Source organism: Erythranthe guttata, chromosome 2 (genome assembly GCF_056151865.1).
Source record: "Erythranthe guttata isolate IM_541 chromosome 2, IM_541, whole genome shotgun sequence".
NCBI classification, from domain to species: Eukaryota; Viridiplantae; Streptophyta; class Magnoliopsida; order Lamiales; family Phrymaceae; genus Erythranthe; species Erythranthe guttata.
This window is the reverse complement of record NC_142534.1, coordinates 15800551-15823103: the sequence shown is the minus strand read 5'-3', so window position 1 is coordinate 15823103 and position 22553 is coordinate 15800551. Positions and strand designations below refer to the sequence as shown.

General features: G+C 34.7%; 7 protein-coding genes and 1 long non-coding RNA gene across 9 annotated transcripts; 5 read left to right on the top strand and 3 right to left on the bottom strand.

Moving 5' to 3' along the window:
• Nucleotides 1-639: 639 nt before the first annotated feature.
• On the top strand, nt 640-2985 carry LOC105954801 (GTP binding protein). Its single transcript, XM_012978482.2, has 6 exons — nt 640-818; nt 1270-1330; nt 1406-1541; nt 1640-1967; nt 2066-2194; nt 2294-2985. Exons 1-6 carry the CDS (start codon nt 725-727, stop codon nt 2755-2757), a joined length of 1212 nt encoding a protein of 403 aa, XP_012833936.2. The 5' UTR covers nt 640-724; the 3' UTR covers nt 2758-2985.
• A 1949-nt stretch (nt 2986-4934) lies between these two features.
• On the top strand, nt 4935-5765 carry LOC105954804 (putative invertase inhibitor). The gene has a single exon (XM_012978486.2). The coding sequence runs from the start codon at nt 5013-5015 to the stop codon at nt 5571-5573; it is 561 nt and encodes a 186-aa protein (XP_012833940.2). The 5' UTR covers nt 4935-5012; the 3' UTR covers nt 5574-5765.
• Nucleotides 5766-6057: 292 nt separating this feature from the next.
• Nucleotides 6058-7941, bottom strand: LOC105954807 (acyl carrier protein 1, mitochondrial). Its single transcript, XM_012978488.2, has 2 exons — nt 7611-7941; nt 6058-6426 (listed from the first exon to the last, which is right to left on the bottom strand). Exons 1-2 carry the CDS (start codon nt 7803-7805, stop codon nt 6250-6252), a joined length of 372 nt encoding a protein of 123 aa, XP_012833942.1. The 5' UTR covers nt 7806-7941; the 3' UTR covers nt 6058-6249.
• Nucleotides 7942-9845: 1904 nt separating this feature from the next.
• LOC148772457 (uncharacterized) lies at nt 9846-11116 on the top strand. Its single transcript, XR_016030113.1, has 2 exons — nt 9846-9943; nt 10898-11116. It is a non-coding gene; the product is annotated as an uncharacterized LOC148772457 (long non-coding RNA).
• LOC148772458 (alpha-galactosidase 2-like) lies at nt 9897-10724 on the bottom strand. The gene is made up of 3 exons (XM_088815077.1): nt 10524-10724; nt 10324-10414; nt 9897-10231 (listed from the first exon to the last, which is right to left on the bottom strand). Exons 1-3 carry the CDS (start codon nt 10617-10619, stop codon nt 10182-10184), a joined length of 237 nt encoding a protein of 78 aa, XP_088671203.1. The 5' UTR covers nt 10620-10724; the 3' UTR covers nt 9897-10181.
• A 983-nt stretch (nt 11117-12099) lies between the features above and the next one.
• On the top strand, nt 12100-15746 carry LOC105954803 (ras-related protein RABH1b). Of its 2 annotated transcripts, XM_088813014.1 has the most exons (7): nt 12100-12129; nt 12205-12576; nt 13140-13210; nt 13685-13773; nt 13973-14084; nt 14659-14749; nt 15192-15746. In XM_088813014.1, exons 2-7 carry the CDS (start codon nt 12460-12462, stop codon nt 15336-15338), a joined length of 627 nt encoding a protein of 208 aa, XP_088669140.1. In that variant the 5' UTR covers nt 12100-12129; nt 12205-12459; the 3' UTR covers nt 15339-15746. The 2 variants fall into 2 exon arrangements, with proteins under 2 accessions (XP_088669140.1, XP_012833939.1); XM_012978485.2 differs by lacking the exon at nt 12100-12129 and having other exon boundaries at nt 12161-12576.
• A 1108-nt stretch (nt 15747-16854) lies between these two features.
• On the top strand, nt 16855-19184 carry LOC105954802 (putative purine permease 11). Its single transcript, XM_012978483.2, has 2 exons — nt 16855-17085; nt 17856-19184. Exons 1-2 carry the CDS (start codon nt 17079-17081, stop codon nt 18944-18946), a joined length of 1098 nt encoding a protein of 365 aa, XP_012833937.2. The 5' UTR covers nt 16855-17078; the 3' UTR covers nt 18947-19184.
• A 222-nt stretch (nt 19185-19406) lies between these two features.
• LOC105954743 (zinc finger A20 and AN1 domain-containing stress-associated protein 10) lies at nt 19407-19907 on the bottom strand. Its single transcript, XM_012978425.2, has one exon. It carries the CDS (start codon nt 19905-19907, stop codon nt 19407-19409), a length of 501 nt encoding a protein of 166 aa, XP_012833879.1.
• Between the last annotated feature and the right edge of the window lie 2646 nt (nt 19908-22553).

Sequence of the window (22553 nt, the reverse complement as noted above, 5' to 3'; positions counted from 1 at the left end):
TGCCCACTAAATCATATGAGACTCGACTTTGGTTAAAATTTGAAGTCTTAGTTTATATTACAATTAAATAAAAATGGTTATTGTGGTGTTTTTATTAGTGTAAATTGGATGGATCGAATCAGATCGTAATTAGTATTTTTGAAATATTTTTTTTTTGAAGTGGAGAGCTAGTTTCAATTTCGTTCCAAAAGGTTTAAAAAAGTCGAAAATCAAAAAATTGAAAAAAGGTTTTTCCAAAATTAGAATTATTTTTTGGGTTGTAACTGAAGGAATTCGAAGATTGCAATTGGGTAATCTATAATACAAGACATAATAATATTGATACTATAACTCTAATTTTGGGAGGAAAAAAAATCATAATTTTTCGGAAATATTTCGAAATTAAAATATGTCCGGAAATCGGAACCTAATATGCATTCCAAATCCGTTCAAAAAAAAAAATTCAGAAAAATGAAAATCGGTTCTAAAATTAAAGTTTTCGGATCAAAATCGATAGAATAACCAAATTTCCGTTTCAATTTACACCCCTGTTTTTTTTCCATGGGTCATGGGATCATAATAACCAAGTTTCATTTTTTGGAGGACTGCAAAATAAAATAAAATAAAATAAATAATATATATTTTGATCGGTTTCTGGTCAACGCTGCTGACCGATGACCGATGAGCTTTGGTGATTCTGTAAAACCCTCACAGCCAAACTGAGAAACACACAATCGGAGCAACAATGGCCGAAAATATGGATCGGCAAACCCTAGAGAAGAGACCCGCAATCTTCGTCGTCGGATCCCCCAATGTTGGCAAACGAACTCTACTCTCACGTAAGCCTCCGTTTTCTTCCGCCCCTCGATCTGGATCTTTCTTCCATTGTTTTGACCTAGATTTATTTTTTTCTCATACATTTCACAATTAGTGTATCAATACGCTGCCGTTTGATGTAACTTATTCATCAGGAATTAGATTGATGTTCAATACTTGTAAAAAGCTGTTGAATTTTGAAAAAAATAGCTTATTTGGTGAAGAAATCAGAAGAATTACCTCACATAAATATTCCTTTTTCTGATTGTTTTGGCGAATCTTTTGATGATCACATAATTTTTACGATAATCCGAGCGGTGAATTAAGATAATGTTTTTCAAGTAATTAAGGGTGTTAGCATGTGGCAATGCTATCTTCTAGCATATGTCAATTGTCATTCGTGCGGACGATTATGCGTTATCTTTCTAGATTTAACGTGTAACGGGTACTCGAATATTCGATTGTTTGATGCAGGACTACTCGGCGTGGATTTTGGAGATTCCCCGGATCCATCACCCGAGTTACTTGTCCACGGGTAAGTTTACTAGATGCAAAAAAACCAATTGCTCAATGATAAACACGATAATCTGAATGTGGTTACGTTATAAAGGTGGACAATCAACACAAAGTATTACACGGCGGATGTTTCAGTTTGGACGGCACATCTTTGTGACGAGTTATCCATCACAACCTTTCCAGCCATCGAACGATTAGTCGCCCTTGTGATGGTTTTCGACGTTAACGATGTAAGCCATTATCAATTTATTCGTTTATTATCTGTCCGGTTTACATATTGAACTGTTTTATCTGTGACTAGTACATTAACCTACATTGTTACTTGCAGCTGTCTTCGCTTGTTGTTCTTAAAGAATGGGTTTCTCAAACCGAAATTCAGAAGTTTGATATACTGCTATGCGTTGGTAATAAGGTAGATCTTCTTCCTGGTCATCCAGCTCATATAGAGTACAAGAGACGCTTGCTTAAGCATGGAGAATCTTCCGTAGATCCTCATCTAGACTTCTCGGAGTACGGTATATCCGAAACTGAAGGGAGTAGTTTATTGGGAGATGAAGAACCGTTATCGGGATTTAAAACATCGTGTTTAGAATGGTGTCTCGAACATAATATTGAATACGTTGAAGCTTGTGCATCTAACGCTGATTTTGACCGATGTAAGGCCCTCTAATTGTTTTTTTCCTCATTAGTTTATAAAAAAAGAAAAAGAAAAACCGATAACTAATTGTTTCTGAAAATTAAAATTTCGTTACAGGTTTGTCTGTAGACGGTGATTCGCAGGGTGTTGAGAGACTTTTCGGTGCACTCTCTGCTCATATGTGGCCTGGAATGCTGTTGAAGTCTGGTGATAAGATAAACGAACCCTCAATGCCCGATCAAGAAGGTTTTGTTCACATGCGAATTTGTTACGTTAATTTGCTAATTTGTTATTTATCTCAATGTTCATTTATTGAGTGTTATTATTATTTTCTTTTTTTTGCAGATTCGTCGGAAGAAGAATCTGATTACGAACCCGAATATGAAATATTATCTTCTGGTTCAGCAGAACCATGGGATGACGTAGGATGGATTTCTGCAGAAGGTCCTGTTTCCACCTCGGGAAATGGGAAACAGTTAGAAAATGATATTAACTCTCTAAATCGAGAGCTTGTAGTCGATTCAGCTGGAGAAGAAAACCAGCCATCCACATCAGGTACTCGGGCCCACGAAGCTGACAAAGCATCAGAGAATGACGATGAGAACGATGATGATGATGACAAAGCGTATGATTTTGAGGATTTGGAAACGCTGATGTCTGAAATTGGTAACATGCGCAACGGGTTAAGGTTGATGCCCGATTTCCAGAGGAGGGAAATGGCTGCGAAGCTGGCCATGAAAATGGCTACAATGTTCGGTGATAGTAGCGGTGAAGAAGAGGATACGATTGATGAGAGCGAGAAAAAATGAAGTACACTATGGAGTAAATTCGACGGTATAAAATTGAAGTTTCGACAGCTTCAAAGTTTCTATTTTCACTGCCGTGGTCCGATGGAGAAGCAACGGCAAAATGAAAGAGGTTAGTAAGCAGTCGAGACTGGATAGAATTAAGTGCCGATTATAATAAATTTATTTGGATAATTAGGTCAGTTCTTGAAAACAGTATTATTATATTCTTGAAAATATGTTTTTGATATATATATGTTGCGTATAAGCAATGAATTAGGGGGGGTGCCCAATTTTAGTTAACAAGTGATGTAACATTATTAAATGATGATGGGTTTATAGACTTTTACGGTTACTTGATTTTAAAAAAGAAGAAGCACCCGAGAGAAGAAACTCCGATTGAAGCTATACCTGAAATAACGGTTTTGCCCAAACTTGCATAGTTTTTGCAGTCCAGCCGAAAAGTGGCAAACCTATCATATTTCATGTGCCTTGTTGTTCTTGTTTCCGAAAGTTGCCGTTTCCGACTTTTTTTCCCCTCGGTTTTCGATCCCATTTTAATATTCAAAAGTATTCCAAAACATTGGAAGTTCTGAATTCCGCTGATCTTGATACGAAATTTTTCAATTTTGGAACAAGTTATTTTCATTTTGGCTAAAGCTAGCTAATAATCCCTCATCTTATTATTTAGTTTCAGCTTTAGCCTCTCGTCTCTATTGTCTTTTTTTCATTTTCATCCCTCAACTCTACAATTCATCTCATTATAGTCCTCCCGTGTATAATTTGGTTAACTTTATCGGGATCTTTTATTTATTGGATGAAATATTCCATTCTTATATTTATTTGTAATAAGCTATAAACAAAATAGTAGAAATAGAAAAAGACATATATAATTGAATTAGTTCTTCAAAATATTAACATAAAATTATAAAAAGTATAAATAAATTCAAATAAAGAATACACGTAGGGTGATATATTATAATTATTAGATACGTTCCTAAATTCAATTCGTATCAACAAAATAAATCTAAATGGTTATTTGTGTATTAGTATAAATTAATATTTTGTATAATTTTTTAAGTTATATTGTTTTGGTTGGAAATATTATTTTTAAATTATAAAATTAATCATTATTTTTATTTTTCTTCATAATTTATCAAAAATAATTAACAATGGTATTTTCCAACGATGAAGAACCGGCCTTTCATTTTAGTTTCTGAAATTCCAATTTTTTATTTTATCGAATTTCCTTGGAACAAAAATAGAATTCGTTTTTCACTTTCGAAAAATAACAGATTCTTTTTCAAAAGTGATAATTACATTCGATCAGTTCAATTTCCACACGTCTCTATTTTCGGCTGCTCATTTGTTTCATAACGAGTCCTATCTTATACATTTAAAGTTTGTCATAATTGTTTCTTCATCAAGAAAATTATGAGGGGAAGAGTATGATCAAGACTCTAAAATATATATATATATATATATATATATATATATATATATATATATATATATATATATATATATATATATATATATAAGATTTATGTATATCTTATACCACTGCACATATGTGGTTGCGTGTTCTTATCTGAATATTGACTAATTTTGGGATTAAATTGTTTTAATTATCTGTTAAACAGTCGTATTAGTGCATGATTAAGAATCCAAAATATTCTTATTCCATAATATCTTGTCATAATCAACTATTAGTCCAATAATACATAGCAATAAATCACTCCATAAATCAAATTATTGCGCATAATCACAACTAAGGATATATATATACTCTATATTATATACTTCTAACTGCAAGAAATTTGTGTTGTACTTGCACCACACCACTGTCAGAAGTACATTTCTATCTAGAGGTGAAAATAGCTACATTTTTTTTTAATTATGCTGATTTCGATCGGAATATTTGAAAGGATGCTAAAGAATGTCGTACCGATAAAACACGAAAACTTAACAAGAGTTTCGTGAGTTCGAAATTACGAGTAGTTTTGAGAAAATGGGATTTATCCTTAAAAGGCATGACCTATCATAGAAAATAAATTCGCCATCTTCATTCTCAAACAAGAAACAATAAATCAGAGTTTTGATTTATTTGTCTGATTGAGCAATCATCACTCTTAGCAACACTTCAAATTTACAATCATTTTTCTCATAACTGCACACAAGCCCACCTCTTGCCTATATAAAACCCATATATTTCTCCATTAAAACCACACCACACCACCCCCACTCCCCCCACCCCACCTTCAAGAAAAGAAAAAAAAATGAAGCCCTTTTTTCTGTTATCTCATCCAACCATAATAACAATCACAATCTTGATCATAATCCAAGCCACAAAAGGCGAAAACCTAATAAACACCACCTGCAAAACCCTCTCGAAAAACGATCCAAACATAAACTACACCTTCTGCACAACCTCCCTCCAGGCGGCTGCCGCCAGCCGGTGTGCCACCCTACGAGGCCTAGGCACAATCTCCGTTCGTTTACTCAGCCACAACATAACCGACACTCGTCGCCACATCACACAACTCTTGAAGAACAAGAAGTTGGATTCTTACGTCAGACGGTGCCTTAGCGATTGCTTAGAGCTTTACTCTGATTCGATCCCTTCGGTGGAAAAGGCCATGAAATATTATAATAATAAACGGTTTGACGATGCTAATGTGGCGATAAGCTCGATTATGGATGCTTCCACTACCTGCGAGGATGGGTTTAAGGAGGGGAGGACGGGTGTCGACTCGCCGTTGAGCGAGAGGAACGATGACGTGTTTCAGCTCTCGGCTGTGGCGCTTAGTGTTATGCGTTTGCTTCAGACAGGATCTTGATCAGGTTGTTTTTGTTTTGTTTTGTCCTAGGTAAGTACTGGTGTGTATATAATTATCTTGTGTTCGGTGTAAAGATGTGTATGTTTGTGTTTATGTTCTGCAGTTATATATTAGTACTAGTGTGTGTATGTGTGTGTAATTGTAAGTGTATCACTTCCTGATATTCTAATGAAAGAGGAAATTCGTATGCCACCGAGTAGAATCTCACCGTACACGTGTATACACAAACACACACACACACACACACACACACAATACACACACACACACACATGTATGGGTGTGTGTGTGTGTGTGTGTGCGATTGTAACCAAGAAAACATTCACTAATTCATTATGCTTCTTGAACAAATATGTTCCTTTTAGAGTATGAATAATGTTCAATTCAATATAGGGTTAATTATAAGTATTATCCATGAGATTTGACCTAATTATTAAAAAAAGACAAAAAAACCTCGAGAGTCGAGACATATTTGCAAAAGTAATTAGTCAAAGTAATTATTAAATCCCGCATGATCGGGGGTTCTTTTAATCAAAGAATCCCCAAATTATTTCCCATCCTGGGATCAAATTTCTACAACATCACACAGTCAAGCAATGACTGGATAAAAACGTCTAATTGCATTAAAATAAATTAAAAAAAAAAAAAAAAAAACCCGAAAAATGTGCTGCAGAACTTAGCTGGACATTGGGTGGTTATAGACATACTCGATTGCAAGAGGACAAGAGTCGATCTTATCAGCCTCCTTATCGGGAATTTCGAGCTTAAATTCTTCCTCAATAGCCATCACAATCTCCACAGTGTCTAAGCTGTCCAATCCTAGATCATTCTGAAAATGAACATCCGGGGTAACCTGCACATTTTTCAATACGAAATATGACGAAATCGGTTCAATCAAATAAACACAAAATACAGTTCTGCAAAATGCTGGGACGAATATAAAAATATAACCCCATCTCTTGTAATTTTATCTCTAATTAAAAGCAAAGGACACGGATTTAACGACGAAATCGGCTCAATCAAATAAACACAAAATACAGTTCTCCAAAATGCTGGGACGAATATAAGAATATAACCCCATCTCTTGTAATTTTATCTCTAATTAAAAGAAAAGGACACGGATTTAAAGCTGCATAAAAATGGAAACTTGTTTAATTACGAGACAGGCATTGTACTTACAGTGAAACTCTCGTGGAAATTGGGTTCAAATTCATTTACTATACAAAACCTGTGATTAAATGAAATCTTCTCGATTTCATTCTACAGAAGAATTACGTTTCATTAATGATAACTTTTGAACTTATGACAAGTCTAGAGAAATTACGACAAACCACGGCAACGTTTTTTTTTTAAATCACTCTAATTCTTAAGCAAAGTCCTGAAAAGAAATGAGAAAACTCATCCAAAGTACATAAATACGAGGTTTGAATTACTTCAACATCAATGAATCCCATTAAAATAAGCTGCTTTTAGATTCATGAAACGTTGTAGCTAACAACTTTTCTCCGTTTCAGATGGAAGTAGTAGAAAAAGGAGGGAACTAAATGTCGTAACTCGAGTCGAGTACCCACTAGTATTCGCATCTACGAGTTAAAGAACACTCACTCGTACTTCATTCCCGTCAACATCGTATGACATTTTGCACATCCTCTAGCATAATAAGACACGTTCGTGTCAACTTCTATTATTACCGAAAACATGTAAATATTTCGCTTTTCGTTCACTTTCATAGTCCCCTTTAATCGTCCGAACGGAAAAAATAATTGTGCTAAGAAACAAAGACGAAACCTTTATTGCAAAATAATGCTTCTTAAAAACACCAATTTCTATCTAAACATCTGCAATTAGCAAGCCACGGAAGATGAACTCGAAAACAATCGTAAATCGCCACCTCTTCAAATTAATCTCATTAATTCTCCCAATCCAGACACAGATAATCACACCTCCGATACAAATAAATCGGAGACAAATGTAATTTGCGAAAAAACAGAAATTTCCTGATAAAAAAAAATAAACACGAAAATTAAGATGAATAACCTTAGAGGGATCGACTTTGGGGAAGCTCTTGATTACATCGAGGACTCGGTCAACAACCTCCTGCTTGTCGAGGTGATCGTCGCCGTGCGACGACATTGATCGGACGGCCGTCGAACGGGATCCGTTTAGGTTTAGGGCCCTTGAAACGGGGATTCGTAGGTGGCGGAGTTCGGTGAATCTCCACGCCGATGCCATTCTTTTGCTGCAATTAATCTGTGGGAGAAATGCTCAGAATGCAAATTGCTGAGTGTTGGGGTTTGAGGTGATTTCTTCTGGACTTGCTTTATTCGAGGGTTTCTAGATCAGCCAGGGGTGAAATTGATACATAAAAACTGTAATTGAAAATTTAAAAAAAATATATTTAATTGAATTAGACCCTATTATATAGGGTAAATAACGCTTAAACCCCTTATACTTGTAATATCAGCATAAAACCCCCTTGTAGATAATCGAGGTAACTTCTGTTTGTTTTTCCGGCAAACTTAACCGCATGTGTCACACATCAAAGTATATCTTTTGCAGACGACCCCCTTGAAGTTTGACACATGCGGTTAAGTTTGGCGGAAAAACTAATGGAAGCTACCCGTAAACCATAAGGGGATTATGTGCTTATATTACGAGCACAATGGGTCATCTGCAAAAGCTTGTAACTCGAGAGGGTTAAGTGCTAATTACCCTATTATATATAACTTTTAAATTACGCCGTCCCTATGAGATAAGGACAGATTGCGAGAAAAAAAAACCCTCGTGTATGGGTAATTATAACTATTCTCTGAGTTATATTTTTCTTACAAAATAATTCATCTTTCAGTAGGTAAATTTGACACCATAAGGGTAAACGTGTAAGACAATATATAGTTCAAGGAATTGATTTTAATTACCCAAACAAAAGTGGTTATTTTGTAATTTGACCTTGCTTTAGGAGGTGACCTCTAAAATAAAATTGGGCTCAATATATATAATTTTATAACAGTATTTAATAGGGGTGGTTTCGGTACGGTTGCCGAATATTTTGATCAATATCGTGTACCTACCGAATTATATGGGATTGAAAAATTCGATACCGTTACCGTACCAACAAGTGCGGTATACCGTTATTCGGTCTACCGTTACTTTCGGTACGGTATATCGGTATATGGTACTCTACCGTTAATTTTAATTTATTATACTTTGAAGATGATCTTTATAAAAACACAATACTTTAAACAAAAACATTGGCTATTCATATAATCTTATTCAATTTTTCAAAGCTCCTTCAATATTTATCAAACTTTAACTTCATTGATTTAGTGACACCTTGCAAAATAAGATTACTAGAGTCATGATCTTTTTTTTCAATCTCAATTTGCAGCTCTATTATTTCAGTGAAAACCAAATGGGATGCACGTTTTTTTGTTGCACTAAACTTCAATGTTTTCTCATAATTTTTTAAGAACTATATTTTAACTTTTTTAAGTTTCGACCTATTTATTTTTATGTAGTAATTTTAGTTTTAGTTAATTATTAACCAATAAATATACATTAATTAAATTATAAAATTCAAATTTGTGGTACGGTACGGTATTCCCATAGTACTGAAATACAATACCACTACCGTACCGTATAATAGTGGTACGGTACTACTACCGTACCAAATGTAATGGTTACCGAAGTTTCGGCAATTTTTCGGTATTGTTTAGTAGGTATACCGTGATATTCGGTCGCGGTAATTATTTTCCAGCCCTAGTATTTAAGACCATGGGGGGCCTAGACAAGAGTTTTACATTGTTTATGGGTTGGGCCCGGCCCGGTTCATTTATCAATAATAAAAGGGGAAATATGCAATACACCCCTTATTTAGAAAATAATTTGAACTAAACCCAATTGACTTTAAAGACTTTTCTCATAACCCACATTCCAATCTAAATTAGTGAGACCCCCTTACCAGCCATGATAAGACTAAAGTGCCCCTATGTGTTAGGTTTTTAATATAATACAATTTTATTTCTCCCTCAATTTCATTCTCTCGCTCTCTCCCTCTTTCGTTCTCTCGCTCACAGTTTTTTTTCTTTTTTTTTCTTTTTCTTCTTTTTTTTCCTTTTCCTTCTTCTTCACATCTGTAGGCCGCCGCCGGAGTCACCCTTCAAACGCCGCCGGCCGAAACCCGTTGCAGGAGGCCCTCCTCCGCTGATGTTGGAGATCGACTCCCCTCTCGTCGAACACCACCACATCGACGCCTGGTACAATTGGCGGCGGCGCCTCCCCTCCCCCACCTTGTTGCTGCTTCTGTCGGATTTCTAGATGGAGATTTTCCTTCTCTCAACGCGGAATACCAATATATACTATATTAATTGGTAAATTTTATTTTTTTATTTTTCTCGAATTAATTGTCGAACTAGCAATAGAATATGTTATGGATCTGGATTTTCAGTTCTATTATTTGTTTGTTATGAACGCATACATTGATTTTCAATTATTCTGGATTTTATTAATATTTGTGTTATTCTGCATATTCTGAATGTTTAGATCTGGAAAACCATATGCTAAATAATATTGAATTGAATTGAATTGAATTAGTTTCAGCAGCAGGTGTTACCTCCAAGTCTCCATCTTAATCTTTTTCCCTTGAATACCAAGTTTATCTGTTATCCACAGCAAACAATGTCAGGATGAATTATATTGGTCCAACTGTATTCTATTAGCTAGTGTTTTGCTCAATCTTGAATTTGCTTACCCTGGTTGACCGCAATAACTTCCTTATTGCTTGGTAGTGCCAGTGTCGTTTTGTCCATTGACCGAATATCGCACCCGATTATCAGAGGAGCCTGATTCCCCACACATGAAAACATTTATAATGCATGCATGTTAGACTAGTCATGACTCAACCTGGAAAAAAAAAAATTCACTTATCAACTCTACTACTATATCACTTACTTTCACTAATGCCCATATGCTGAAATATGACCGGTATTCTTCCGTTGTCATCCCACCATTTCCAACTTCCAGCATGTCAGGATCTACCATAATCATCGCAAAATTGAGTCATAAGATTAGATTAACAATTTAATGTTGTTAACAAGGCAAAACACCGGCCAAATGGCTAATTCTTTTATCAATCCATTTTTTTTTCTTTCTTTTAACTCGTTATTCCAAATTAAAATTATGATGATTGAAGATGATCAAATATATAGAATCTAACAGAATTACGAGATTAGTCGGTTGTAGTGCAATGTATTTTACAGAGTAGTCACATTTGACAGAGTAGTCATGTTTAACAACTTAGTTATATTTGTCCTTTTTTTTTGTAGTGCTGCATATGTTCAACAGTGTAGTCATATTTAACAGAGAAGATCAAACGGAAGATTAAGTGCAGTCGGTGCAACCGAGTTGGATACCGCAACAAAAAAACATGTTCGATGGCCATTGTTGAAGGATCACATTAGTTATTTTTGTTTTTTCGTAGTCATTTTTTTTTTCTTTTTGCAATGTATTTTGCTGTTAATATTGCAAGTTTTTTCAAGTGCTGATTACTTGTAGTCATATTACGCAGAACCTAGTCACATAATAGTCATATTCCCACTGTCCTGTTCAGTCTGTTATACAAACTGTAGTCACATAATAGTCATATTCATGCTTCTACTGTCTGTTAATTATAATGTTTTACAAAGCACAGTCACATTCACATAATAGTCATATTCTTACTGTTAATCCTGTTCAGTCTGTTATACAAACTGTAGTCACATAATAGTCATATTCATGCTTCTACTGTTTGTTAAATATAATGTTTTACAAAACACAGTCACATTCACATAATAGTCATATTCTTACTGTTATATTAATAATTATGATTCTACAATATGTTAATTACAATGTTATACACAGCGTAGTCACATAATAGCCATATTCAACTATAGTCATATTCGGAGTTGTAAATCTGTCGAGAAAAAAAATTATCAATTTTTTGTTTAAAAAAAATTAAAAAAAAATATTTTTTATTAAAAAAATATTAAAATATTAAAAAATAAAAAAATAATAAAAAATGGCTATAAAATCCGAAAATAATACAAAATAAAAAATAATAAAAAAATGGCTATAAAATCCGAAAATAATACAAAATAAAAAAATAAAAAAATCCTTTTTTTTTTATTTGGTAGCAAATTTTAGAAATTTGGAAGTAGATTTTTTAGGAATTAGATTATTGTTATGGAAAGAGAGAAAAAAAAGGAATAATTGAGACTAATTATGCTAATTGACATAAGGGTAGAATTGGAAATACAAATTCTAGGGGTTTATCACAAAGAAAGATTTAAGGGTTGGACATATCACCATTTATTATCTACATGAGGGGTTTATTGCTAATGACCCCATAATAAAAAGAATATATTAAAAAAAATACGCTTAATACAAATTACTATTAATCACAATGGGGGCAATTTCGTCCAATAATTTAATAATAATTTGGATTAACATTTCCACATAGTCGACCGACGACCGCCACCACCGGTATCCGCACTCAGCAGCAGCTTCCGCCAACCCTTCTGTTTGTATTTTTCTTTTTTTCTTTTTTTAATAATAATAATTAGTAATAATAATTTATTATATAATATTTTCACAGTTGCTTCACGCGCAGAAGGAACACGTTAATAGCACAGTAGTATTTAGTGATTTAGCAAATCCCTCTCATTTCCAAATCAACAAAACGCGCAAACAATATACAAAATTTTTCTCGCATCATCGATTTCTCCGGCAGTTCTCCGATTTCCTTTTTTCCGGCGAGATCGTGAACTTTCCGTCGGAAAAAAAACAGCAACCGATCCGATTCTGAACGCCCCGATCCGGTTTCGTAATTTAATCGAGTTAATTTTGAGTGATGGCTCCGGTGTCGGCGCTTGCCAAGTACAAATTAGTGTTCCTCGGCGATCAATCCGTCGGGAAAACCAGTATCATCACTCGGTTTATGTACGACAAATTCGACAACACTTATCAGGTGAGCGATCAATTCGTTTTCTGGAGTTGCAGTTTAATATTTTTAATTTTTTTTTGAATTTTACATTGTTTTGAAAAGAATAATGCAATGAGTACGGATCTGGTTCCTGATTGTTGTTATTTGGTGTGATTTTTCGAAAAGGAACATTTCGAGTTGACTTTTTGTAGTTTGATTTTTCAAATAGGATCGATAAACCTTCAATTGAATGTGATAATTATGATTTGTTTATTGAAATTAAAATGTGTTAATTTTGAACCTTGAATTTAAGTTGAGCCTAGAATTCACGATCGTTGTAATCCGCTGTTCGGAGGCTGAACTTGCAAAGTATGCAGTTGCAAGCGTTTATGTGTTCGATTCAGAAGTTGCTTAAAATAATGGAATATCTATGATATGTTATGTGCAACATTTTGTTTGTTTGGTTTCTGATCTATTATTGCTTGGTCTGGCTCTTAGTATTTCGATCCACCCTCTCATGAACTAAAACAAAGGCATTGAAAATAATTAAATTTAATGGAAAATGCGTTCGGATTTCTATTTATGTTTGACATTGATGTTGTTTTCAGGCTACTATTGGTATTGATTTCCTATCCAAGACGATGTACCTTGAAGACAGAACTGTACGTTTGCAGCTGTGGTAAGATACAAATTCTCGACAGAAATGAAACTACACACGCTTGCTCAGATATATATGCTCAGATATATATTTTATGCTTTACATTCTCGTTGAAATAGGTTGCAAGAAAATCTACTCTAGAAATCTTTGATAACGTGATGTGACCGCCTTGTGAGGCTTGGAACTATAGATAGGAAGACTCGTATTATCTACAGACTACAGCACATCAGAAACTCTTTTTCTGTTAATCTATATTTCTTTTTTTCTTTTTTAACTGAATAGATCAGCATGATTAATAGCGAACCTAATTATAAGTAAATATTTTTTTTATAAAAACAATTGTGGCAGTGCCAAAATTTTGTTGGGTTATTTCCCACTGTCTGATAAAGAGCAATGACTCTATCTAGTGCTCTTTGTTTTGCTGTTCTCCGAATTCTCAGTTACTGTTTCCAAGTTATTTTTTTGATGAGTAATCTTTTTATCTTGTGTGTTCAGGGATACTGCTGGTCAAGAAAGGTTTAGGAGTCTCATCCCGAGCTATATAAGGGACTCCTCAGTTGCTGTCATAGTATTTGATGTTGCAAGTAAGATTTTATCTCTTTGTAATGTAATTTAAGCAAATTAATATTTTACTTCCCCTCTGAGGATGTCGTCTGGTTTTCCTAGATTTCGTTCTAATTTCATATAGAAGAGTTTTTTTTAGCTTCTTCCAATGTCCAGCTAGGCTAAATTTTGCAGTATTGGTAATTTTTTTGGTATTTATGATATTTCACTGGCTATTAGGTAGACAATCGTTTCTTAACACTTCAAAGTGGATCGAGGAGGTTCGTACTGAGAGAGGAAGTGATGTTATTATCGTCCTAGTTGGCAACAAAACTGATTTGGTGGATAAGAGGTAATTATTTCTAGTTTCTGCTCTTATTTATGCTCGGTTTTTCCACATAAGTTATAGCGATTTATCTCAATAAACTATTAGTTTTGCTTGTTTTATTTTTCAGTTTTATACTATGCACTTTATAGTGAATAAGAGAGAAACCCGGTTAGAAAAACCTCACCAGTTGTGTTGAATAGATTGGTGAACAAATCACCACACACCTAATTTGTACCTGTTGGGTCGAAATAACAAGTTTTTGACTATGTTGTTGCAAGGCTGCAAACATTAGAATTTATTGAGCAATATCAAAGTTTGATTCTTACTGGGATTATGAAATGGCCGATGCAAAAACAAGTTTTGTAACTTTTTATGAAGAGCGATTATTTGAAAGAAAAAAAATGGGAAAAGATTGGAAGCAGGGTACTTTAGCATTGAAGCGGGGTCGTAGAGTATTAGAGTATGTGTTTGATTTCAACCTTTTACATTAGTTTGTTATGTTAGCCATAATTGCAGGTAAGGGATAAGAGTTGGTATAATAAACAGAAGATAATTATATTCTGCTCTTACTCAACCAATTTACGGTGCCTAATTGCAGGCAAGTTTCAATAGAGGAAGGAGAGGCTAAAGCTCGTGATCTCAACGTCATGTTTATCGAAACTAGTGCAAAGGCCGGTTTCAATATTAAGGTAAATACACTGCAATATTTTCTCGTATGATAATCAATTTGGTACAAATCACCACCTTCTCCAATTTTCATTAGTTATATGATGGACAACTATACAATCTTCTCATCCTTTTTTTAGTCAACTAATATATAGCCCCATTTTAACTACCTCGTATTTTGATGTTGCTGTCTGCACCACCACATGATAAAGTAACCAATAAGGTAGTTTGGTTGCCACAATGGCATTAACCAAAATAAGATCGTTACAATCTCACTAGGCCTCGTTTAGTTCCTAAGATAAGATTAAATAATCTAACGAATACCCAATTCTATTATTTTCCAATAAAATAATATTTTCCGGGTCGACCGGGAAAATTATTGGGTTTACCAAACATCAAAGTCCCCATCCAAACAAGGCTTAATAGAATTTGAGCTTTGCATGACTTATTTTTTTATTTTTTCAGGCCTTGTTTAGGAAGATTGCTGCAGCTTTGCCAGGAATGGAAACTTTATCATCAACAAAGCAAGAAGATATGGTGGACGTGAACCTCAAATCTAGCAACGCAAACGGATCTCAGTCACAACAGCAGTCTGGAGGATGTGCCTGCTAATTAATTCAAAAAAAAAGAAAAAAAAACGAGCCTCGATTTTTTTTTTTTTTTTTGTGGTTCTATCGTATTTTTTGGTCGGGACAAAAAAATATATGCATCTGTAGAAAGTTCTTGTTATTTGATAGCGGATCGATTCTGGTTGTGATTTGTCAAGAGTACTTTTAAATCGGGATATAGTAGTAGATTGTCGTTGTTGTTTCACTCTCTACTGTGTGTGTTTTTCTCATCTTACGTATGTACCATTTTGGCGTATTCGTAGTCATTGAGACTGTAGTTAGTTTTGTTCCTTTCGGTGTTGTTTATTTTTCTTCTTCACCGACCCCCTAAGTATGCGTTTATTGGATATGTATTCATATGATTATGGATGTAAACGAGAGAGTTGATTATGTGATTGTTTGGATTTGTCGATTTTTTATCGAGCTATTATGTTTGATCGAACTATCTCAGTTCGATTTTCATCTGTATTCTTATGATGTAACAATCCATCTAAGTATGAATGACATCAAGAAATCGTATGCAGGGTCTGGATAACATTTGTGTATAAATTACACTTCTTGCAAATGCAATAAACAACAATGATATTGCAAATGCAAATGCAAATGCAAATGGTATTAGCCATTAGGATTTGAATTTCCTCCCACCTTCCGATGAAAGCAAATTTCAATTACGATTTTGCTACCGGTTCGAGTTGTGGGCCGGGCCCAACCATTCAATTATCTACTAATTATGATAATTGCCACTCAATAATCCCACTAATTTAGGACTATTAATTGTCACAACTCATAATGGATAGTTTGACTTTTTTTTTTTTGGGGGGGGGGGGTAAGTAAGACTTTTTATCTCAAAGATTACTCACGCAAAATTATGTTGGAATTTGGAACAAAATTTCACAATTTCATCGGTTCCGATTCAGATATCATCAATTTTGGAAAAAAGTATTTGTCATTCTGAATTCCAAAAGTTTCGATTTACATTTTTTAGTGGAAATGGAATATTAATTAAAATTTGACTCTTGATCCGATTTTAAGTTTTCGAAAAATCAATAGTGTTACGTATTTTATATTATAGATGATTAAGAAATAGAAACTTTGTCCCGATTTTGAAACAAGTCTTTTCATTCGTGATCGGGAACAATTCCAATTATACTGACCCACTAGGCAAGTTTGGTTCAATAAAGCCCATAAAAAGCGAGGCCGGTTATAAATCGCTCGCTCGCTCGCACCGATTTTCATAACAACCAACCAAATATGATAAATCATAGTACCAATATTTATTAAAAAGCAAAGAATCATGGCACCATTAAAAATAATTGATTAATTTATTCTTGCCAATTAGAAACCAATGCTAATTGAAGCTTAAATTGACATGCTACCAAGAGAAAATAAAAAAAAGCAAAAACAATATTTTTTTTTGAGAAATAAAAGAAAATAATAACAATTTATCAGAAAAAAAAATATTAATTAATATTAATTAATTCTAATAATGAATATATGATGCATCAAGTGATATTTGCTTTCATTATTTGTGTGTGTGGAAAAATCAAAAAAGCGAAACCCCATTAGATACAAATTTTGAAGTGCGTATAACTTCATCACCTCCATTGTTTCCCTTCAAAACTCTCTGAAATTATACGCAAATCCCTCAATTTTCTCTGAATCTCTCTTTTCCCCCGCATAGTCTGGGAATTCGCCCTTTTCTCTGGGTTTTAATTTTTCTTTTTCTGGAACCCATCTTCGAATCATGCCAGGTATTTCTACGTTCCTCAGTAGCTCAAAATACCTGTAATTTGTTGTTGTTTTTCTTTTTAATTTTTTTTTTTGTTGCAGTAATTACTTGTAATATTTCATGGCGTTTCCTTAAATTGATGTTTGTTTAAAATCAGTAGTTTATTTGGTAGAATATGATACAGATGACAAAGTGTTTGATAATTGATAGGAATCTGTTTTCAGGTTATTATGACAGTCTCTGATTAATTCAAATTTAGTATTAAATATTTTATGATTATTGAAGATTAGTTTGAGTTATAGTGAATTATTGTCTTGCTTGTCGCAAATTCGCATATCGAACATTTAAATTAGTGTTTACTTGTGGTGGATTTTAGGACTGTAAGTCTGTTTAACCAACATTCGACTGTAATAAATCTGGTAAAATTGAACTTTTCGATCGTAAGAGAATGCGTTTTAACAACTGACTTGTTACATCTATCAATGGGTTTGATGCGAATAGTCGATTCTTGATGTAGATTTCGTAAGAATCGGGAAGTTTGTAGTTTTACGTGTTTTTTTAGGTGTTAGTATATATGCTTTAAGATTTAGGATCTTGTTTATGAAACAAATCGCGCAGGATTTTCGCCCGAGTTGCTTTTGCTTTTATCCTCGTCAATTGTTGATAAATTTCGTCTTTCTGGATCCAAACTTTCGTTGTCTTATGTCATTACACATATACTTTCGATGTTTTTCTCTATTACATTGTCTTTACACTAAGCTAATCTAACGGGCCCACTTTTCCACTCTACAGATATTCAAGAACCCGTTATGGAAAAAGACGGGCTTTATCAACATCCACTTCATAAGCTAAAACGAACGCACTGGTGGATCTTGGTTGTTCTCAACATAACTTTTCTCATAGTCGGTCAAGCTGCAGCGGTTCTTTTAGGAAGATTCTATTACGACAAAGGCGGCAATAGTAAATGGCTAGCCACACTTGTCCAAACGGCCGCCTTCCCGATTCTTCTAATCCCGTATTTTTTCCTCCGCTCGAAAAACGAGCCCCCTAGTTCATCACCCCCACCTTCGATTCTTGTTCTTTGCACGATTTATTTCGTCATAGGCGTCCTAATTGCAGGTGATAACATGCTCTATTCCATCGCCCTTTTGTATCTATCCGCTTCGACTTATTCTCTCATCTGCGCCACACAATTGGCGTTCAACGCGATTTTTTCCTACTTCTTAAACAGTCAAAAGTTCACCGCTTTAATATTTAATTCCGTGGTGATTCTCTCTTTATCCGCCGCCCTTCTTGCTATAAACGACGACTCGGACAAACCTTTAGGGGTATCTAAGCGTAAATATATAATCGGAATTGTTACGGCACTTGCAGCTTCTGCACTGTACTCCCTTTTGCTGTCTCTAATGCAGTTGACTTTTGAGAAGGTTCTAAAGAAAGAAACTTTTTCGATTGTGCTCGAGATGCAGATTTACACGGCGATTGTGGCGACTTGTGTTGCTATTGTGGGCCTTTTCGCTAGCGGGGAGTGGAGGAGTTTGCAGGGAGAAATGGGTAATTTCACATCGGGGAGAGTTTCTTACGTAATGACTTTGGTTTGGACAGCTGTCGCGTGGCAGGTATGTTCAGTCGGTGTTGTTGGTTTGATTTTTGTGGTTTCGTCTCTTTTTTCGAATGTCATAAGTACCCTTTCGTTGGCTGTTACTCCTCTTGCTTCGGTGGTGATATTTCACGATAGTATGAACGGGGTGAAGATAATTGCTATGCTTATGGCTATTTGGGGATTTGCTTCTTATATTTATCAGAATTATTTGGATGATTTGAAATCGAGAAACGACAAAATTCGTGGTAATAACGACGCCGGTCATGATTCTTGTATCTGATTCTTGATTTTTTTTGGGATATTTTTATGGCAAAGACTTGATGGAAATTCATGTTTGGACAGTTAGATTATTTTGCGTTTATCATTTTCGTTCGATTTTCGGAAGGATTCGTATTAGAAAAAAAAGTTGGTTTTCGTTTTTTTAATTTTTCTTTTCGCAAACAAGAGAGGAAATTAAGATGAATACTGTTTACGATTTCAATGCTGCATTATTATGTACTTTTCAATTATACCCTTATTAACCCTCCAACACTATTTCTGCATTAATTAGTAAACAAGGGTATTTTTGTCTATCAACATCTATTTTTCTATAATCAAGACATATTTATTGAGATTCTTAAAACTTGTGCTAAGGCAAAAAAACTAAACTTATTTAGGAACCGAGGGAGTAACGATCATAGTTAGATGAGTAAGTAAAAGTTAGGATTGAGGGAAAATTAAATAAAAACTACGGGTTTCGATTAAACCCTATCCGTAAACTTGTCAGCTTTGCAAACCGGGTTTTCCTTCTCGATAGCAATCTTTCCCGTGCTCCTGAAATCAAACTGGCACGGATGCGCCTCCGCGTACCTGTGGACCCCACAAAACGTGCCGCCGCACCGGCACTCAAACCCTAGCAACCCCACTTTCTTCTTGCAAACCCCGCACCGATTTTTCACGGCTGGAGGAGCGGAAGCCGATGGGTTGTTGGCGGCGTCGACTTCCATCATTGCTCCGGTTCTCGAAACGTCGATCAATTTACCGATCGCGATTCCCCTCGGGGTGTTGCCGCCGGGCGGCGGGGCAAAATCCTGCCGTTGGCCGCCGATTGTTGCGGGTACCGATTTGATCATCGTCTCTTTGATGTAGTCGGAGTAGCACTTGGAACAGAGGCCGCGGTTCTCCGCCGCGCCGAAGAAGCCGCAGCCGCGGGCGCAGAGGTAGCTTATCTTGCCGTTATCGGTAGACGAAGATGAATCCATCAGCTTTTATGATGATTGCTTCTTTTTCTTTGAATGTTTTTTTGAATTTGATTTTGGGTTTGATTAATTTGTTTTGGCTGATCGATCGATACATGTATATATATAATGAGTGGTTTTTGTTTCAGAATTGGAAAAGGAAATTAAGTTAGGAAGTATCTTAGCTATTTCAAGAAGGAAAAAAATTATTACCTAAAAAATTACAAATTAATTAATTCTTAACTTGAAATCCTATATTTGCTAGATTTTATTTTACCACAAATTCACCTCTAACTACAATTCCCAATTCGACAACAAAATCTATTTCATGTGGGCGGCGGCCGGGCGGCGAGTGGCCGTAGTGGTGGCGGGGGTCCAGCAATAATGTAATCTTACAATAAATGTGTATAGTGCTACATAACAAATAAGGGCAAATTACGGTCACCCCTGATGTATGGCCAAATTACGGAAATACCCCTCTTGTTTGGGTAATTACGGCCACCGCTCATTTTAAATATTTTTACACAAATATTTATATAATTCAGTTATTTACCGAATCAAATCGTATATTCAATTCGGTAAACGGTATGAAATGTTGGCGTCCGAAATTTCGGTTCGGTTTTACCGATTTAACATCCCTAAATTTACATTTGGAGGGGTTTTCCGTAAGATAATACATAGTTGAGGGAGATGGCTGTAATTACCCAAACAGGAGGGAAGTTTTCGTAATTTGATGATAACTCAGGGGTGGACGTAATTTGCCATAACAAATAATTATTTCACCTCATGTTATTAGTATATATTATTCATTACTATTATGTACTATTGTAATAGTACAGTCCATATGAACAATAATGTGATGAACATTAAAATAATATCACTCATCTTTTACTATATTTTGATTACTTAGTAGAATAATAGTGTACCTAATTTAATTCATTATTCATAATGAAAGGGTTTAACCACTTTCTTGGACTATCCCACCAAATTTTCCAAATTCTACTTTAAATTTTGTCTTTTTGTGATTAATCAAAAGGTTTTTAGCAAACATGTTCACCTGGTCCCTAGAGCATCGGTTCATTGACCGTGAACCGGTTAGCCGTTGACCACGAATCAACATGTGAGTCGTAAATTCTCAAACTGTAAATTCATAGTTCGAATCATCTATTGAACTATTGGTTAAATCATAAAGGCGATTCCCGTAATAGTGGCGAACGTCAGCCGAAAGCATCATCAGCTTACACTCTGAACCGAGTAGAATGGGACACGTGGTATTCCGTGTGAAACGACAAGGACCACTTTACAAAACTAAATACCCCTGGGTGAACGATAGCAAAGTAGAACCTTGAGAAAAAGGGTAAAAAGGGAAACTACTAAATAAAGTAGATAGTTTGTGTTGAAAGATTTGGAATAACAATGATTAGAAAGAAAGCAAAAGTGTATGACCAACATTATAATTAAGGTGGGTTTCTATTAGAACCCACTTATGAAAAATAAAATAAAAACTTTATTCATAAAATTCAAAAGATATTTATTTTTATAATCATACCATATAAATCTTGTGTCTAAATGCAATTATCAACTATTTATTATGTATGTAACTTTATGCAATAGAGTCAACATAGTTGTCGAGAGTGTGTTCATGTTTAAAAATCTTTAGGGTCAAACACTTGACCTCAAATTGAACACGTTTCACTGAAATCCACATAAATTCCACTTTCGGTAAGAAACAAATCAAGTTTGAGTAAAATAATACACAAATAAAACATAAGATTTTTGTCGATTTTTTTCGTAATGAAGGAATCTGCAGTAAACTAATTACGTGCGCTGTCAGGGGCGGACCAAAGGCATATCTTGGGGGCTGTTCCTGTAGGAATTTTTTTTTTTTACCTCTTTTTTATTTTTTTTTTAATATTTTGAGTTATTTATCTATTAATTATATGTTTTAGCCCCTCAAAATTAAAATTTTATACCATTTTAGTCCAAAAAAATATTCTAGTCCGCACCCAAAATCCCCTGGGTCTCTGTGGCTGCTACACTCTCGTATAATGGTTTGCAAATCATACTAGGTAAATCATGCGTGATAAGTTTGACCTAGTAACAATTGACAATGGGATTCAAACTTGAGTTAATTAACACAAACTCATTTATTCCAATTGCTAACTCATCCCTTGCGGGAAATTTAGATAATAGTAATTAGTAATATGTTTGGATAATTGGGATCGAATTAATTCGAATTCGTTATAAAAGTTAAAGTCTCAAATCAAATGTGATTATCCAATAAAATTCGTGTTTACCTAAATTCAACCATATAAGTGCACCGAATAAGTAATATATTTTACAAGGTTAAAGTAGATGGTTTTTTATTGTTTTCTCAACCAATTTTTCAGAAGAAAATTATTTGAAGTGGTGGTACCATAACCATTTATAATTGGGTGAGAGTACAGCTCATTTCAATTAAGACCTCTTATCTCAACCATTTAAAACATTAATTAAAAGAAAAGGTTTTGAAATTAACAAATACCCAAACTATTGATTTCAAATGAATAAATAAAGTTATATATCAATGGATCGTAGAGAAGTTAGATAGATGGATATTAATGCAAATGCAGAGTGGGGGTGTATGTGTGGTACAGTGGAGACTCACCCCACCAGATCAACACTGTACAG

What these genes read in the sequence shown, in the direction of transcription:
- LOC105954801 (XM_012978482.2), top strand. Translation starts at nt 725, where the DNA reads ATGGCCGAAAATATGGATCGGCAAACCCTAGAGAAGAGACCCGCAATC. An exon ending in CCCGAGTTACTTGTCCACGG is followed by an intron (nt 1,331 to 1,405) that starts GTAAGTTTACTA and finishes TACGTTATAAAG; the next exon opens with GTGGACAATCAACACAAAGT. An exon ending in CTCAATGCCCGATCAAGAAG is followed by an intron (nt 2,195 to 2,293) that starts GTTTTGTTCACA and finishes TTTTTTTTGCAG; the next exon opens with ATTCGTCGGAAGAAGAATCT.
- LOC105954804 (XM_012978486.2), top strand. Translation starts at nt 5,013, where the DNA reads ATGAAGCCCTTTTTTCTGTTATCTCATCCAACCATAATAACAATCACA.
- LOC105954807 (XM_012978488.2), bottom strand. Translation starts at nt 7,805, where the DNA reads ATGGCATCGGCGTGGAGATTCACCGAACTCCGCCACCTACGAATCCCC. An exon ending in CCAAAGTCGATCCCTCTAAG is followed by an intron (nt 6,427 to 7,610) that starts GTTATTCATCTT and finishes AAAAATGTGCAG; the next exon opens with GTTACCCCGGATGTTCATTT.
- LOC148772458 (XM_088815077.1), bottom strand. Translation starts at nt 10,619, where the DNA reads ATGATTATGGTAGATCCTGACATGCTGGAAGTTGGAAATGGTGGGATG. An exon ending in GCATATGGGCATTAGTGAAA is followed by an intron (nt 10,415 to 10,523) that starts GTAAGTGATATA and finishes GTGGGGAATCAG; the next exon opens with GCTCCTCTGATAATCGGGTG. An exon ending in AGTTATTGCGGTCAACCAGG is followed by an intron (nt 10,232 to 10,323) that starts GTAAGCAAATTC and finishes TGTGGATAACAG; the next exon opens with ATAAACTTGGTATTCAAGGG.
- LOC105954803 (XM_088813014.1), top strand. Translation starts at nt 12,460, where the DNA reads ATGGCTCCGGTGTCGGCGCTTGCCAAGTACAAATTAGTGTTCCTCGGC. An exon ending in ACTGTACGTTTGCAGCTGTG is followed by an intron (nt 13,211 to 13,684) that starts GTAAGATACAAA and finishes TTGTGTGTTCAG; the next exon opens with GGATACTGCTGGTCAAGAAA. An exon ending in ACTGATTTGGTGGATAAGAG is followed by an intron (nt 14,085 to 14,658) that starts GTAATTATTTCT and finishes GCCTAATTGCAG; the next exon opens with GCAAGTTTCAATAGAGGAAG.
- LOC105954743 (XM_012978425.2), bottom strand. Translation starts at nt 19,907, where the DNA reads ATGGATTCATCTTCGTCTACCGATAACGGCAAGATAAGCTACCTCTGC.